Source organism: Fulmarus glacialis, unplaced genomic scaffold, assembly GCF_000690835.1.
Source record: "Fulmarus glacialis isolate BGI_N327 unplaced genomic scaffold, ASM69083v1 scaffold31215, whole genome shotgun sequence".
Taxonomy (NCBI): Eukaryota; Metazoa; Chordata; class Aves; order Procellariiformes; family Procellariidae; genus Fulmarus; species Fulmarus glacialis.
Genome location: NW_009211656.1, coordinates 1 through 12,288, shown reverse-complemented (window position 1 = coordinate 12,288; position 12,288 = coordinate 1). Strand labels below are relative to the sequence as shown.

At 38.3% G+C, this 12,288-nt stretch overlaps 1 protein-coding gene across 1 annotated transcript in view; it reads right to left on the bottom strand.

The window, feature by feature from the left end:
• Nucleotides 1-8,225, bottom strand: part of GART (phosphoribosylglycinamide formyltransferase, phosphoribosylglycinamide synthetase, phosphoribosylaminoimidazole synthetase) — a 21,904-nt gene extending 13,679 nt beyond the window's left edge. Inside the window, exons 1-9 of the mRNA XM_009577622.1 lie at nucleotides 8,081-8,225; nucleotides 7,196-7,291; nucleotides 6,370-6,544; nucleotides 4,674-4,785; nucleotides 4,149-4,208; nucleotides 3,185-3,310; nucleotides 2,406-2,493; nucleotides 1,136-1,221; nucleotides 493-661 (exon numbers count right to left, since the gene is read on the bottom strand). Of these exons, the coding sequence (XP_009575917.1) occupies nucleotides 493-661; nucleotides 1,136-1,221; nucleotides 2,406-2,493; nucleotides 3,185-3,310; nucleotides 4,149-4,208; nucleotides 4,674-4,785; nucleotides 6,370-6,544; nucleotides 7,196-7,291; nucleotides 8,081-8,225 (1,057 nt within the window). The remainder of the gene's footprint in view (nucleotides 1-492; nucleotides 662-1,135; nucleotides 1,222-2,405; nucleotides 2,494-3,184; nucleotides 3,311-4,148; nucleotides 4,209-4,673; nucleotides 4,786-6,369; nucleotides 6,545-7,195; nucleotides 7,292-8,080) is intronic.
• Between the last annotated feature and the right edge of the window lie 4,063 nt (nucleotides 8,226-12,288).

Genomic DNA, 12,288 nt, shown 5'->3' with positions numbered 1-12,288 from the left:
GCTCCTATTTTAAAGGCCACATGTCCTCAAGTCTCACCCTTATCATTTGGTCAGGCATTAGCTAAGATAAAGTGACCTCCCAGCAAGGGAGCAAAACTAGCAATAAGCAGTTATGTGCTGACAACACTGTGGTCCATGTTTCCAGTACAGTTTGTGGAAGTACTCCACATGGACGCACCAGAGTTGTTCCAGGAGGACATAATGCCCCATCACCTTATCTCAGCAACGAGCTACAGACAGAGCTTTATAGAATGATGTGATTTTAGTCATTGAGCCCCTGTGCTACTTTGGAGAGGCATGCATTCCAGTTAAACGATCTTCCTGAACAGCTATTCCTTCCACAAGGACAAGGAGTGACAGATGAAGGGAGATTCTGACGAGTGTGAGGGGTAGGATGGAGGAAAGCAGTACAGCTCTCTGGGAGAAGAGATAAATGCAAGCTTACTGAAGTACTAGGCTAAAATTAAAGAGCAAACAACCTACCGAAGTTACCTGTTACCTCCATGCCTTTGTCATAGTCTCCTGGGTATCCTGGACTTGCCATGACCACACACACAGCTGTACTATTTTCTGACCAGGCTGGCATGAAGCTGCAGAGTTTGCCATCGATTGTTGCTTGAATCACTTCATAAAAATCATTTTTAAGCAGTGGAAGAATTACCTGCAGAAAATTTTTGTAGTGATAGAAGTTAATTCTTATTTTGCTGACTTGTTGAAATTCAACTTAGAGAAAATTCTATTAATAGAGTAAAATCTCTTCCTGCCAAACAGAAAATACTGTATTACCCTATACCAGTAGATTTGGAAACTATAGGTGAGCATTAATTTGCAGAATCTCTTTGTAACAGGCAGAAATTTACAACATGAGATGTGAGATTATGTAGAAGGAACATGAATTCAGGCCCCTCCCAGTCTGCTTCTATCCAGAAAAAAAAAAATCTGAGCAACAGCTCTTTAACTTAAATTCTTTAACTAACAATTCACAGAAGCTGACTAGTTAAAACTTTAAGGTACCTTACACATTGTCTAAACACTCTCATTCAGATCTGCATGTTCAGGAGAAGGAAGACATAAATTCAAATATATCACGTACATTTCCCTAAGCATATTTAAGTTTCCAGCATCTTTCACTCACCTGGCACTGAGGGTCACCAAACTGACATTTAAAGTTTAAAATTTTCACACCATCTTTGGTAAGCATTAAACCTGTTTGCAGCACACCTGAACAGAAAGAACACAGCCAAGCAAATTAATTTAAATGTTTATTTTTCAAGAACTCCTTTAAATGCAACACAGTATTTTGGAATGTGGGAAGCATTTCTGCAAACTGTAAGGAATTAGGAGCAGGGATTCTGCAAGCAGTTACACAGAAGTCATAATAATTCCACAATAACCAACAAAGTGGCTAGCAGCAACCTGAGGAGCATTGCATCACGTTTTAGACTGAATACAATGGAAAGCAACCTCTCTGCATCAGAAAGTTGAGTTCCACCTTCTGCTACAACCCTCTAATTGCGGGCGTTCAGAGATCAGAAGGAACTGACAGGGTGAAAAAAACAGTTCCCATAAAACTGCATTCATTACTCAGACATTGCGATTTTCTTACCATTAAGTGCACTATTTTTATGCATAATTATAGATGTAGAACTCTGTATTTCAGCCAAAAATAACAAAATTGACTACTGCTACTAACAACAAGAACAAACAAAAACTTATTGAAGTTGGCATGCTGTGATTTCTACTCAAAACACATATATGCATGTGGTGATCTAAAGCAGTCCTTTCATTGTATAATCAGAAAACCAATCCCCAGAGAATAACAAGTGTCAAAATTTAAACCCTACAAAGCACCAGGTCCTCCAGCATCATCCTGAAAATGCTCAGCACCCACTACATTCTTACTGCACATTTGGGCATTGTAAAAAAGTTACCAAATAGCAGAGAATACATTGCAGACTGGAACCCAACTCTTTCTATGTATGTGATCTTGACAGTCTTCAGTACCAAAAGCAGCCATTGGCATTAAGTGACAGCTGTGAGCATCACCTTCCTTTTTCAAAACAGCCTTAAGACAAAGATCTTAAGAAAACTTACATTGCTGTATATAGGAGTGAACAATACAACTGTACTTAAGTATATATTATACCTTGAACTACAGAAAGTCTGGCTTAACTGTTTAAATAAAAACTATTTAATAAAAATACAGTATGTTTTATGGAGAATAGATGAAAGTTCTTCTCTCCAAAGGGAGAGCTAAAAGCCAAATCAGTGAGGCTTAATACTGCATGAAAAAGTAACTTTTTTTTTTTTTTAACAAATACCATTTGGAATTCAAAAGCAATCCCTAACAGTGAAACTAATCTTGATATGACTTTACCTTGTTTTTCAGTTGAATGCTTACTTACCTACATATGCAGTTCCTTCTTGCCTCATACTATCAACAACATGTTGAAGGATAGCATCATTGATTTTCTCTAGAAGAACTTCTGGAACCTGACGATCAACATCAAACTGATTGAGACAGTGATGACATTTGCTGGACTAGCTCATAGGACCTGGAAGGACTGGGGTAAGTAAGTGCCTCAGCTGTATTTTCTGCTCTCCCACCCCCAACCAGTGCGCTCCTTCCTTCAGGGTGCTGCTGCCTGAAGGACAGATACACTGATCCTCTGTCTCCCAAGATTTTTTGTCTGGTTCTTTCTTTAGAAAGCCAATTTTAAGGAGGTTTGAGACACTGGCAACCTGGGCTGCACACAGTAAGATTGTTTCTGTACTTGGAGAAAAACACACTAATAATGTACTTGAGCAGCATATTTAGAACAATGCAGTCAGCTTTAAGAATCAACAAGAAACCTAAGGTTATGTTCAAGACACAAAGACTCCAGGCATGCAGGGAATTTTGCAGGGACATTTCAAGTGATGCTAATCGGAGCAGAGAAACACCAAGCTTAGGAATAATGGAAAAGGTAAAAAAGAGACCATTCCTCAGAACACTGGCTCATTAAATCCTAAAGAATGACTACTAAAAGTTTGAGCCCTGTATTGCACTTACACAAGCAAAGCATCAATCAATTCGAGAAGAAATCTGGCCTATGTGATAGGAACAAGTTTGGGCCCTAAAGGAGATATATTAACCACAGATGTGATCAGCCTTACTGCAGGCTGAGGAGAAGGACTGCTATACCTGAGGAACTGGGCAATAGGCTCCCATCCCTCCAGTGTTTGGACCCTGGTCACCATCCAACAATCGTTTGTGGGCCTGCGCTGGGGGCATTGAGGCAACAGTGACACCATCCGTGAAGCATAAGCACTGTTAAGAGACACACACAACACAGAAACAGTGACAATGGCCTGTCCTAATGGAAGTTAACACACTGGTCACAGGCCAAGGCTCAGTTCTGCCAGGAAAATTTAGGAATCAAAGATAGAAAGCAATAGGATCCATTTATTCTGCTGCAAGCCCACTGACCTGAAGGATTCATTCAACTTTCTTTGTCATTTTTAAATAATCAAGAGAAATGGTGGCCCTCATAACAAATCCTTTCTGATGAATTGGATCTTGACCTGTCAGACACGTGGACATACGCTTACTTTAAGGCATGTGAACAGTCTTCATTGACTTGACAGAATTATTCATATGTTTTAAGTTAAAGGTGTGTATTTGAAGATCTGTGGCCTGAATGAGTGTGAGGTATTCTCGGTGCAGGACAAACCTTGCACAAAGAACTTGTTTTCAGTTTTCATGTGGCATATAATACGCATGCTTAAGTTTTATCCTGCCACTGAGTAATCCATGGTAAGGAAAGTGCTAAAATAGGCACTAAATATTAGCACAAAATTATTTATGTAACAAGAATTACCAAGACAAAGTCCATACAAACATGTTTTATGTCACCTTAGGAAAAAAAGATCATTTTCCACCTAAAAAGATCACCATAATTGCAATTTTATGGCTAATGTAGAACAAAATTCTACTGACAATATACATTGATTAGTATGACATCAAATTGCTTAGACTGCATATTTATTTATGTAAGTGCAAATAAAATAAAAAAACTATTTGAAACAATAAACTTGTGTGTTTATGCACAGAGCATAACAATAATGCCAAAGAATAAAAGCACACAACCACACCATTGATCACATACAGAAAGTTCTTCCCCTTGAAGAAGTTCTTCAATAACAACTGTCTCTCCAAAGATTCTGTTCTGCACAAAAAAAAATTCTCCAGTTAGCAAACGTGACATCTAGTAGCTAAATCCTCTCTTTATTTTCTTTAAACAGAAAAAACCATGTATATGAAAAGTACTGGATTGCTTGAATTTTGGTATGTTGAGCAAGGCTAATAGAATCTCATTTGGAGATAAGGAAGAGATATTGAAATGCACCTTATCAGACCTCGGGAGCCAGCAAAACATGAAAAAATTGGAGGGGCAGGGCAGCAGGACTCAGTGCTGGCATGAGAGTTCAGTCACAAACTTTACAAAGCCCTGCTCGCTGCCCACTCTCTGGGGCAAACATGAGGAATTTGAGGATGATACCCAGAGAAATTCCTTAGTCAAATAGGCACGTTTCTCCTGAAAATACTTGCTTCCTCTGGCCGAAATTACAAACTCACAGGCTACAGAACATCAAGAATTGGATTCCCACTGATTGATTAAAGATTTATCCACCTGCATAATCTCTTGGACAGCTCTGCAGGCTTCTTCTTTGCTGGCTGCAATAGTCACTTCTTTTCTAGCAGCAGGGCCCCTCGCCCGTACAACTCGTGCAGGAAAGTCTGTGCTTTAAATGAAAGCAAAAATGAGATTCAGGCATCCCTACTGCATCCGTGAAATTACCATTTTTAAGCTGAATGCCTCCCATATTCTTCCTTTTTTTCTGAATGGTTGAAGAATAACACTTCAGAAAAATACATTCCCTCCTAGCCCATCCTGTCATGGAGGACTGTGAACCAGAAATCCATGAATTCTTTTGTTGGTTCTGACACAAACTCAATGTATATCCTTGGACAAGTCACTGAACTCTAACACCTCACAGTTTCTTCCTCTTTCCCCTGAGTTGGGTTACTATTTTATTCCTGTCATAGGTTTGGAAAGATGAACTCATTGATGATTTATAGTTTCATAACACCAGATTACAGTACATAATCCTATAAAGCACTGTGGAAGTTCTCTTTAGGGTTGTAAGGTTAAGGCTGAGTTAGGTCTTGCATGTAAAGGATATGTTAGAACTAGTGTATTAACACTTTATCCCCAGAATTGCTCCATTTACTCTTAAACACAAACTAAATCTAGAAGAAAAAAAAAGAATAAAACAGCATAACGTTAACATATTTTAACTACCATTTTAGCTATTTTAACTAACTTCATCCATTCACCTCTCTCCGGCTTGTGCACAGTCAAATAAAATGTCCCTTTTGAAAAGCTGATTCTACAAACTACTAGCCTGTTTTCTCAAACAACATCTCATTCCTCCCCTCCACATTACGATTTATATTAGGATAAATCTCAACCCTAGATTTATACAAGCAGCCAAAGCAGGCTCACACAAAGCTCCCTTTCTCTACATCTCAGTGTGCTGACCGGAGTCTTATGCATGCTTAGACATAAAAGTTGCTGGCCTGTTTCTCTACATGGCAGTAATACAGACTAAATGCTGTTACAGAGCGAAGTCAGTGAAAAGGTTGTTTTTATTTTAAAAAAAAAAAAAAAAAGTTCCACTAGATTATACCACATGTGACAGCAAAGACAAGAAGTCTGTGAAACCGACACACAGCCACAGACCGGTGTAGCTGAACACAGCAGCTGCTGTAAGACTGGACCAAAACAGCCACAGCGGTAAGTTACTCTCCCAAAGGATCCCCAATGACTTCAGAGCTGTTACCACTCAAAGCAATTGCAGAGATATGCAGCTACATGTCTCTCTCCATGTAAGAGAGATGCTGTCTAGCCTTGAAGAAATGAGAGTATCCTTCTTAAGTTATGAGTATTTGACCAGTCCCAAATCACTCCACAGATAGAATTTTGCTGGTATCTGTCTGCGTAGAAATTATTCTTACCCTTACAGAAAGATTTATTGAAATATCTTTCTCTGCCACGATTTTTTTGTCTTTTAAATGGCTAACTAGCATCCTGAAGAAGCTGATCAAAGAAAAGTTGTGATCTGTGAACAGAAAAATCAAAATTTAAATTCCCTGCACCTTCACTATCTGTCTCTAATTACAAAACTAATTCATTACAGTAGCTATTTGAGAAGAACAACAGTTGAAAAGTTACCTAGTTCTAGGTAACTATCATGGCCTTTTTAAATAAAAGGCCAAATGCATAGATAACTTGACAGAGGAGTTTCCAGTATCAAAATATTTACCTGATAATAAACCTACAAGCTTCCTGGGGATTGGTGAAGGCTTTCCATCTTGCTGTTGGGATCCCATGTCGATCCAGAAAGGCTTTGGCAAAACTGGTGTTGGATGCCAGCTGGGCTGCTTTTGCAGATGGTCCAAAACACCTAACTCCTGCTGCTCTCAAGTCGTCAACAATCCCTAATTATCAAAAATAGCAGAAGAACCAAGTCATCTCTTTGCAAGTCATTTTGACAAAAAGAAAACCACATAACCATTCCGGCAGTCTGTTACACTTTACCTTGTCTCCAACAGCTAATTCATCCTTAAAATAAGGTTCTGCATACCCACTGACCTATTTCATAATTTATTTTTAAGTGATCTTTAGCTCTTTACATTACTAAGTACTGTCACAGTTACCACCCCATGACTAGTGTTAGGACTGTCTGGTACTTCTGTTCACTATTTAAGACATGGAGATCTTACTGCACATTACAATAAATGCACATGATGGTCTGGGTACTGTTGCATACAGCAACAATGTTAGGACTATTGCAAGAAAATTCTTTATATAAAGGAAAGCAGAGCAGAAGACACAAGAGTACTTGTAACCATTACTGATTCTTGATCCTGAATGATTTCCCCTGCTGATTTCTAACATGCAAAAAGCAGCATACAGCTATGAAGCCAAATGTTTTAAGTGGCTACAATTTACATTTAGAAGATAATCCATATTTTCTTGCTCTTCGGTTTAATTAAGTCAGTGTGTGTCCTAAGATCTGAAAGAGGTGATTTTAAAGCAGAATTCAAGGTGCTGGTTTTTACTGTCAAATTAATTTATTCCAGCCTTACCAGCTGCCAAAAGAGCTTCTTGTCCAACTAACACAAGTCCAATGTTATGATCTTTGCAGAACTGGGTAACAATAGTGTGATTGCTCACTAGTACAGCTGAAAAGGAAAAGGAAATTTAATTAAGTTACCACTGTAAAGCCTAAATAAGAAATGGAAGATGAGAATGTCATTGTTCCATCTCCCTAAGAAGTATGATTAAAATAATGAAACAGCCCACAAAGGGCAAAGTAAAACAAACAATATCATAATATTGTTATTGTTATCACAATAACTGTCCAGAAGGAACAGTGAACATTTCCAATTTGCACTCCTGTTTTTAATACACATCTGCTAACTTACTAAATGTATTTTATTTGCTATATGTAATCAATTTAAACTTTTTAAAGCTGCTTATCATAACAGAATAAAAACTTCAAAAAATACAACTGTAAGTTCATAAGGAAACTCAATTTCAACATCTGAGCAAAGATTTACTCAATGGCAGTGCATGATGTAGCTAAATTTAGCTCAGCAGACACCAGAGAAGTTTCTATCCAGAAGTTAATAACTTTGAGCCTTCTATTCCTCTGTCACATTTTGCTGAAATTGGTCAGTGAATTCAAGTATAACAGTGGGAGGAAAGAGTTGAGGGGTAGAAATACACAGTCTCATATAACCCTCGCTATCTCAAGAAGCTAGGCTAAAAATAAATATAATATGATGTTTTACTAAAATTCAGAAACAAAACATACAGAAAAAAAATACATGTGTGCCTTAAATAATTTGTGGTACCAGTAAAAGAAAAAAAAATTGTTATCTCCTACCAACTCAACACAAATGTGGTGAGTTCCAAACCCATATTACTGATTACTCGGCACAATATTCTATTTTTTTCCCCCTTTTTACCTGAATTTGAAATTTTTCCATTGTCAGCTGTTCCTGCATTTCCTGGCGCAACAAACACATGTTTTACCTGTGGGGACTGGGCCAACTTCCAGGCCAGCGCATGCTCTCTCCCTCCACTGCCAATCACAAGCACCCGATCAGCCATTAACCTGTGCAAACCCAGAATCATCACATACAGTACTATCTATTTATTTCACATACCCATGTAAGAATAAGCAAAAATATATAAATTATATCTATCACTTATAATTGATAAGTAATATCAATCCAGTTCATACTAGAAAGGTATCTATAATGTGACTGTAACAGTAGCGTCATTGGATGGATGCATCATTCACTTCTGGTTTAAATACTGACAACAATGAAATCACTGAGAATTTTTTCCACTTGTTTCAGTATAGTCAAGATTTCCTCTCTCAAGTACCCAGACTGAAATAATCTTGTCATGACTAGGTCTCATCAAGTCCTTTGCACAACTACACAGGACAGGACAGAAAGTTTCTCACAAATACTCTAGGTAACTTACCAGATAAATGTATTTCACACTGAACACTGTGGTCAATCTAGGAACTTTTATGGGTGTAAACATCCTCAGTAATAAATGGCAAAGACAGTTTTCAGAAGAGATTTTATACTTTGACAATTTTAAACAAGAGGGTAACTTCAGCAGAACAGCATGCTCAATAAAAGAACAACTGCTAATTTCACTAGCACACTGACATTTAAAGCAGTTCCTCAATAACATTTCTAGGCAAATTAGTTTTGATTTATTTCAGAAATATCATACTCAACGTAGGTCACATCTGCAAACTCAATTTTTCCGTATGTGCTGAATGTGGACAAATGTCAGAAAGAAAAAACACCCCAGAACATGACCTTTAAGGGAGATGCTTATGGCATAAACCAGTCCTTACCCAGGAAATAGGTAATAAATTAAAGATACCATAAAACATCAGCTTTGCAAGCAACATGTCAGCAGTCTTTTCCCAAGGAATCAGAACCATTGGTTTGAGTTCATTACATAGCTTCCAAAGGCAAACAGAAGCCTGTTTTAAATGGTGACACTGACGTATAGTATTTCAGAAAAGATGTTCATAGAACTGTGATAAATCAATAATCATGTTTTGAGTTTCTGAGACAGTATTAAGATGTCTTACCCTAATATCAACAAAATAAAATTTAACTATATATATTTTCATAATTATTAAATTGTCCAAGTACAATGTCAGTACTTCAAGTAGCCTATCCCTGGGAATTACAGACCGTTGCGGATTATCTAAGAAACTAATTTTAAGTTTTAGATATTGTGCTCTAGGCATATAAACACAGAGCATATGCTTAATGCTCTATCAATCGCCAGACTGATTTCCTTGCAAAAGTCTTTTCTAAGTCTTTATACCGTGTAACTATCCAATATGTCAGACTTTGTCTTTCCTTTTGTCACCACTTGACAAATAATTCTGGAGTCACTAGGAAGTTGCTGTGAACTTAAAAATAAAGGGTTACAACCGCTCTATCTCTTACAAGGATATCAACATGCTCTCTACAAAGCTTCATTAGGCACTACGGTCCAACCATTATTAATAAAAAGCAAAGTGTTTTTAAAAGCAAATTTTTCCCTTAAATAGAATTTCACAATTCACTGAAGTTTTCTAAGGCAGAATAAACTAAAGTTCCTGACTGGGAAGAGAGTGAAACCAAGACGTGCCTCCTACCCTGTGGAAAAAAATGCACATTTCCATTCCACATCATAACGAGGACACGAAAGACGTTTTTTGCAAAGCAATTCAAAAGCTTGCTGGAAGAAAAGAAAGCTGGTAAGACAGTGGGTCCTAGAGAAAAGGCTGTAGGGAGGGACGTCTCACTTGAATCATCTTCCCTTACCGTGTCAGACCCTGCTGTTTGTCCACACAAAAGGCTGAGACCCTAGAGTTTGTCCACACAACTCCAGACGGATTCGAGTTCTTCCTTCAGCTCCTGCTTCAGATCCAAATGATTTCTGATCTCCTAAAGCCAAGGATAAAGGTGAGAGGGTGAAAGAAGCGGACAGACCTGCATGCTGCCCTGTCCCCTTTTATCCTCCTGTCTGAAGGGAGGATCCCCAGCAGGATCCCCTTAATGCCGCCCGCCCTTCGAAACAGACCTCCCCACAGACTTCAGCAACATGGACCATTCTCCTCTCTTTCCATTTTTCCTCAGCTAACAACAAAAACAACTCTTACCCACCAATCAGTCCTACAATGTTAATAGTATTCAATCCTAATAAAAAAAAAGAAGCTACAATGTGGTATCAAAAAGCTGAGATCACTGCTCAGTTCCCATGTTAAGAGCAATTTTATATCCTCTGACAAGTAAAGAATCCCAAAGACAACTTGTAAAAATAAAACATAGCTTTCATGTTCTACAACTAAACAGAAACACTCCAGTTAAAACATGCATGCATAATTCCCACAGACCTATTCTTCGTAATGGAACATATCCTTAGATGTATATATAAAGATTATTTTAATATCTAGCACACATTTGAATTATGCCCTACTTAATTACTACCCTTTTTACCTTTTGAAGAAATTTAATACAAGCAGTGCCAAAGATACAATGTCTATAAGAAGTCTTATTATATTTTTTGCTGGTTCCTACACCATCCTCTTCAACAGTGTAATCCTTTCTTGATAGTATCTGAAGTTGTTTGGTTAACGTTTGGCAAGCTTGCAATGCTACCACTTTACTGAAAACAAAATTAATGTATCCCAACATAGCACTGAGCAGTATCTCTGTGTCTTAAAGTCAGGCAATGAGAAATAAAAAAATACATTAATAGAAACACAAGCCATTCCTTTCACTCCACTAAAACAATTTTTAAAGGAAATCTGCAAAGTTTGTTTAAAACTTGTATAGAATTAACGGCTTGTGTACTGTTGGACAGATGCTGTACTTGAACCCTCCAGTTTAAGGAGACATGCCAGCTACAATAGTGTTAAGCATCACTTACCAAGTATCTGTAGACTGCCTTCCTTAGATTTGCAAACTCACAGTTCCATGTTTTCTACCTGTGACTGAAGAGCAAACCACCACCGAGGAAAGAAGAGTCCTATTTCTTGTAAGCCAAAATAAGGATAAAATTTATCTTTCTTTGCAACAGTTTTTGGAATTTTTTCTTACAGTCAGGAGGCTGTGACAATTTAAGTCAGAAAAGAACTCGTGCAGCCCTGAAACGTCTCTGCTGCATGACTGGCCAGAAGAAGGTAATTTAAACTTGCATTCATTCCAGTGGGTCAATTTGTATTGCAATTATTTGACCAAGTGTTTTTTTAGGTGATGAAGTGAATATACAGCAGAGAAAGACAATATACACGGAAACTTCCAGTATCAAAATCTGACTTTTGCAGAAAATGAATTTGAAATTTAAAAAGTGTAGAAAACCATTACCTCATGAATAGAAGAGAAAATTTGGTGTTGTTTATTCACTAAGATAGCATACTGGCAAAGCCGTAACAGGATGAGCAGTCAGAGTATAATACTGGAAGCTGTAAAACAAAGCAGATTGCTCTACATGCTTGTTGCTTCCTTTCAGATGTCAATGCCACCATTTCACTGGCTGGATATGCAGCATGCTCAACCACACCCCATCAACTACCATTAATAAAAAACACAAGAGGTTTGTTTGTCTTCCACCTACTGGGCCTTTAATTTGTGCACCTGGGTCCTCATTTCCAGGCTAAGGATGAGAACTGTTTCTTGAAGTTTATTTAGCTGAAGTTGCCATTCCTCTACAGCCAGCCGATGCCATGCATGGAGGCCATAGGAAAACCCACCAGGCATTACCTGCCCTGCTGCTAGGCAGCAGAGGCCAGGAGCTCTGGGTCGCAGCGGGTCTGGCACTGCCTTTTTGTGTGAGCCCAACAAATGCCAGCATACCTTGCTCCCAGTGCAGCTGCTCAGAAGCACCCACCGCATTTTGAAAACCGTGTTACGGGCAAGGACAAGAGCGCTGGAACAAGAGCCGTTGAAAACCCAAAGCCTTTGTCAGGGTAGCCACTGCACACAAGCTTTTTCACAAGCCCCTGAAGAGGAAGGGGGACTTGCCATCTACTAAGGTGGAATTCACTCAGGAGAACGAAGCCTAAAAAGCACTTAAAGTCTACATGTATAAGCGTACATATAAAAAAAGAATAATAAAAGTCCTCTCCCCCATACAGCCTCACCGA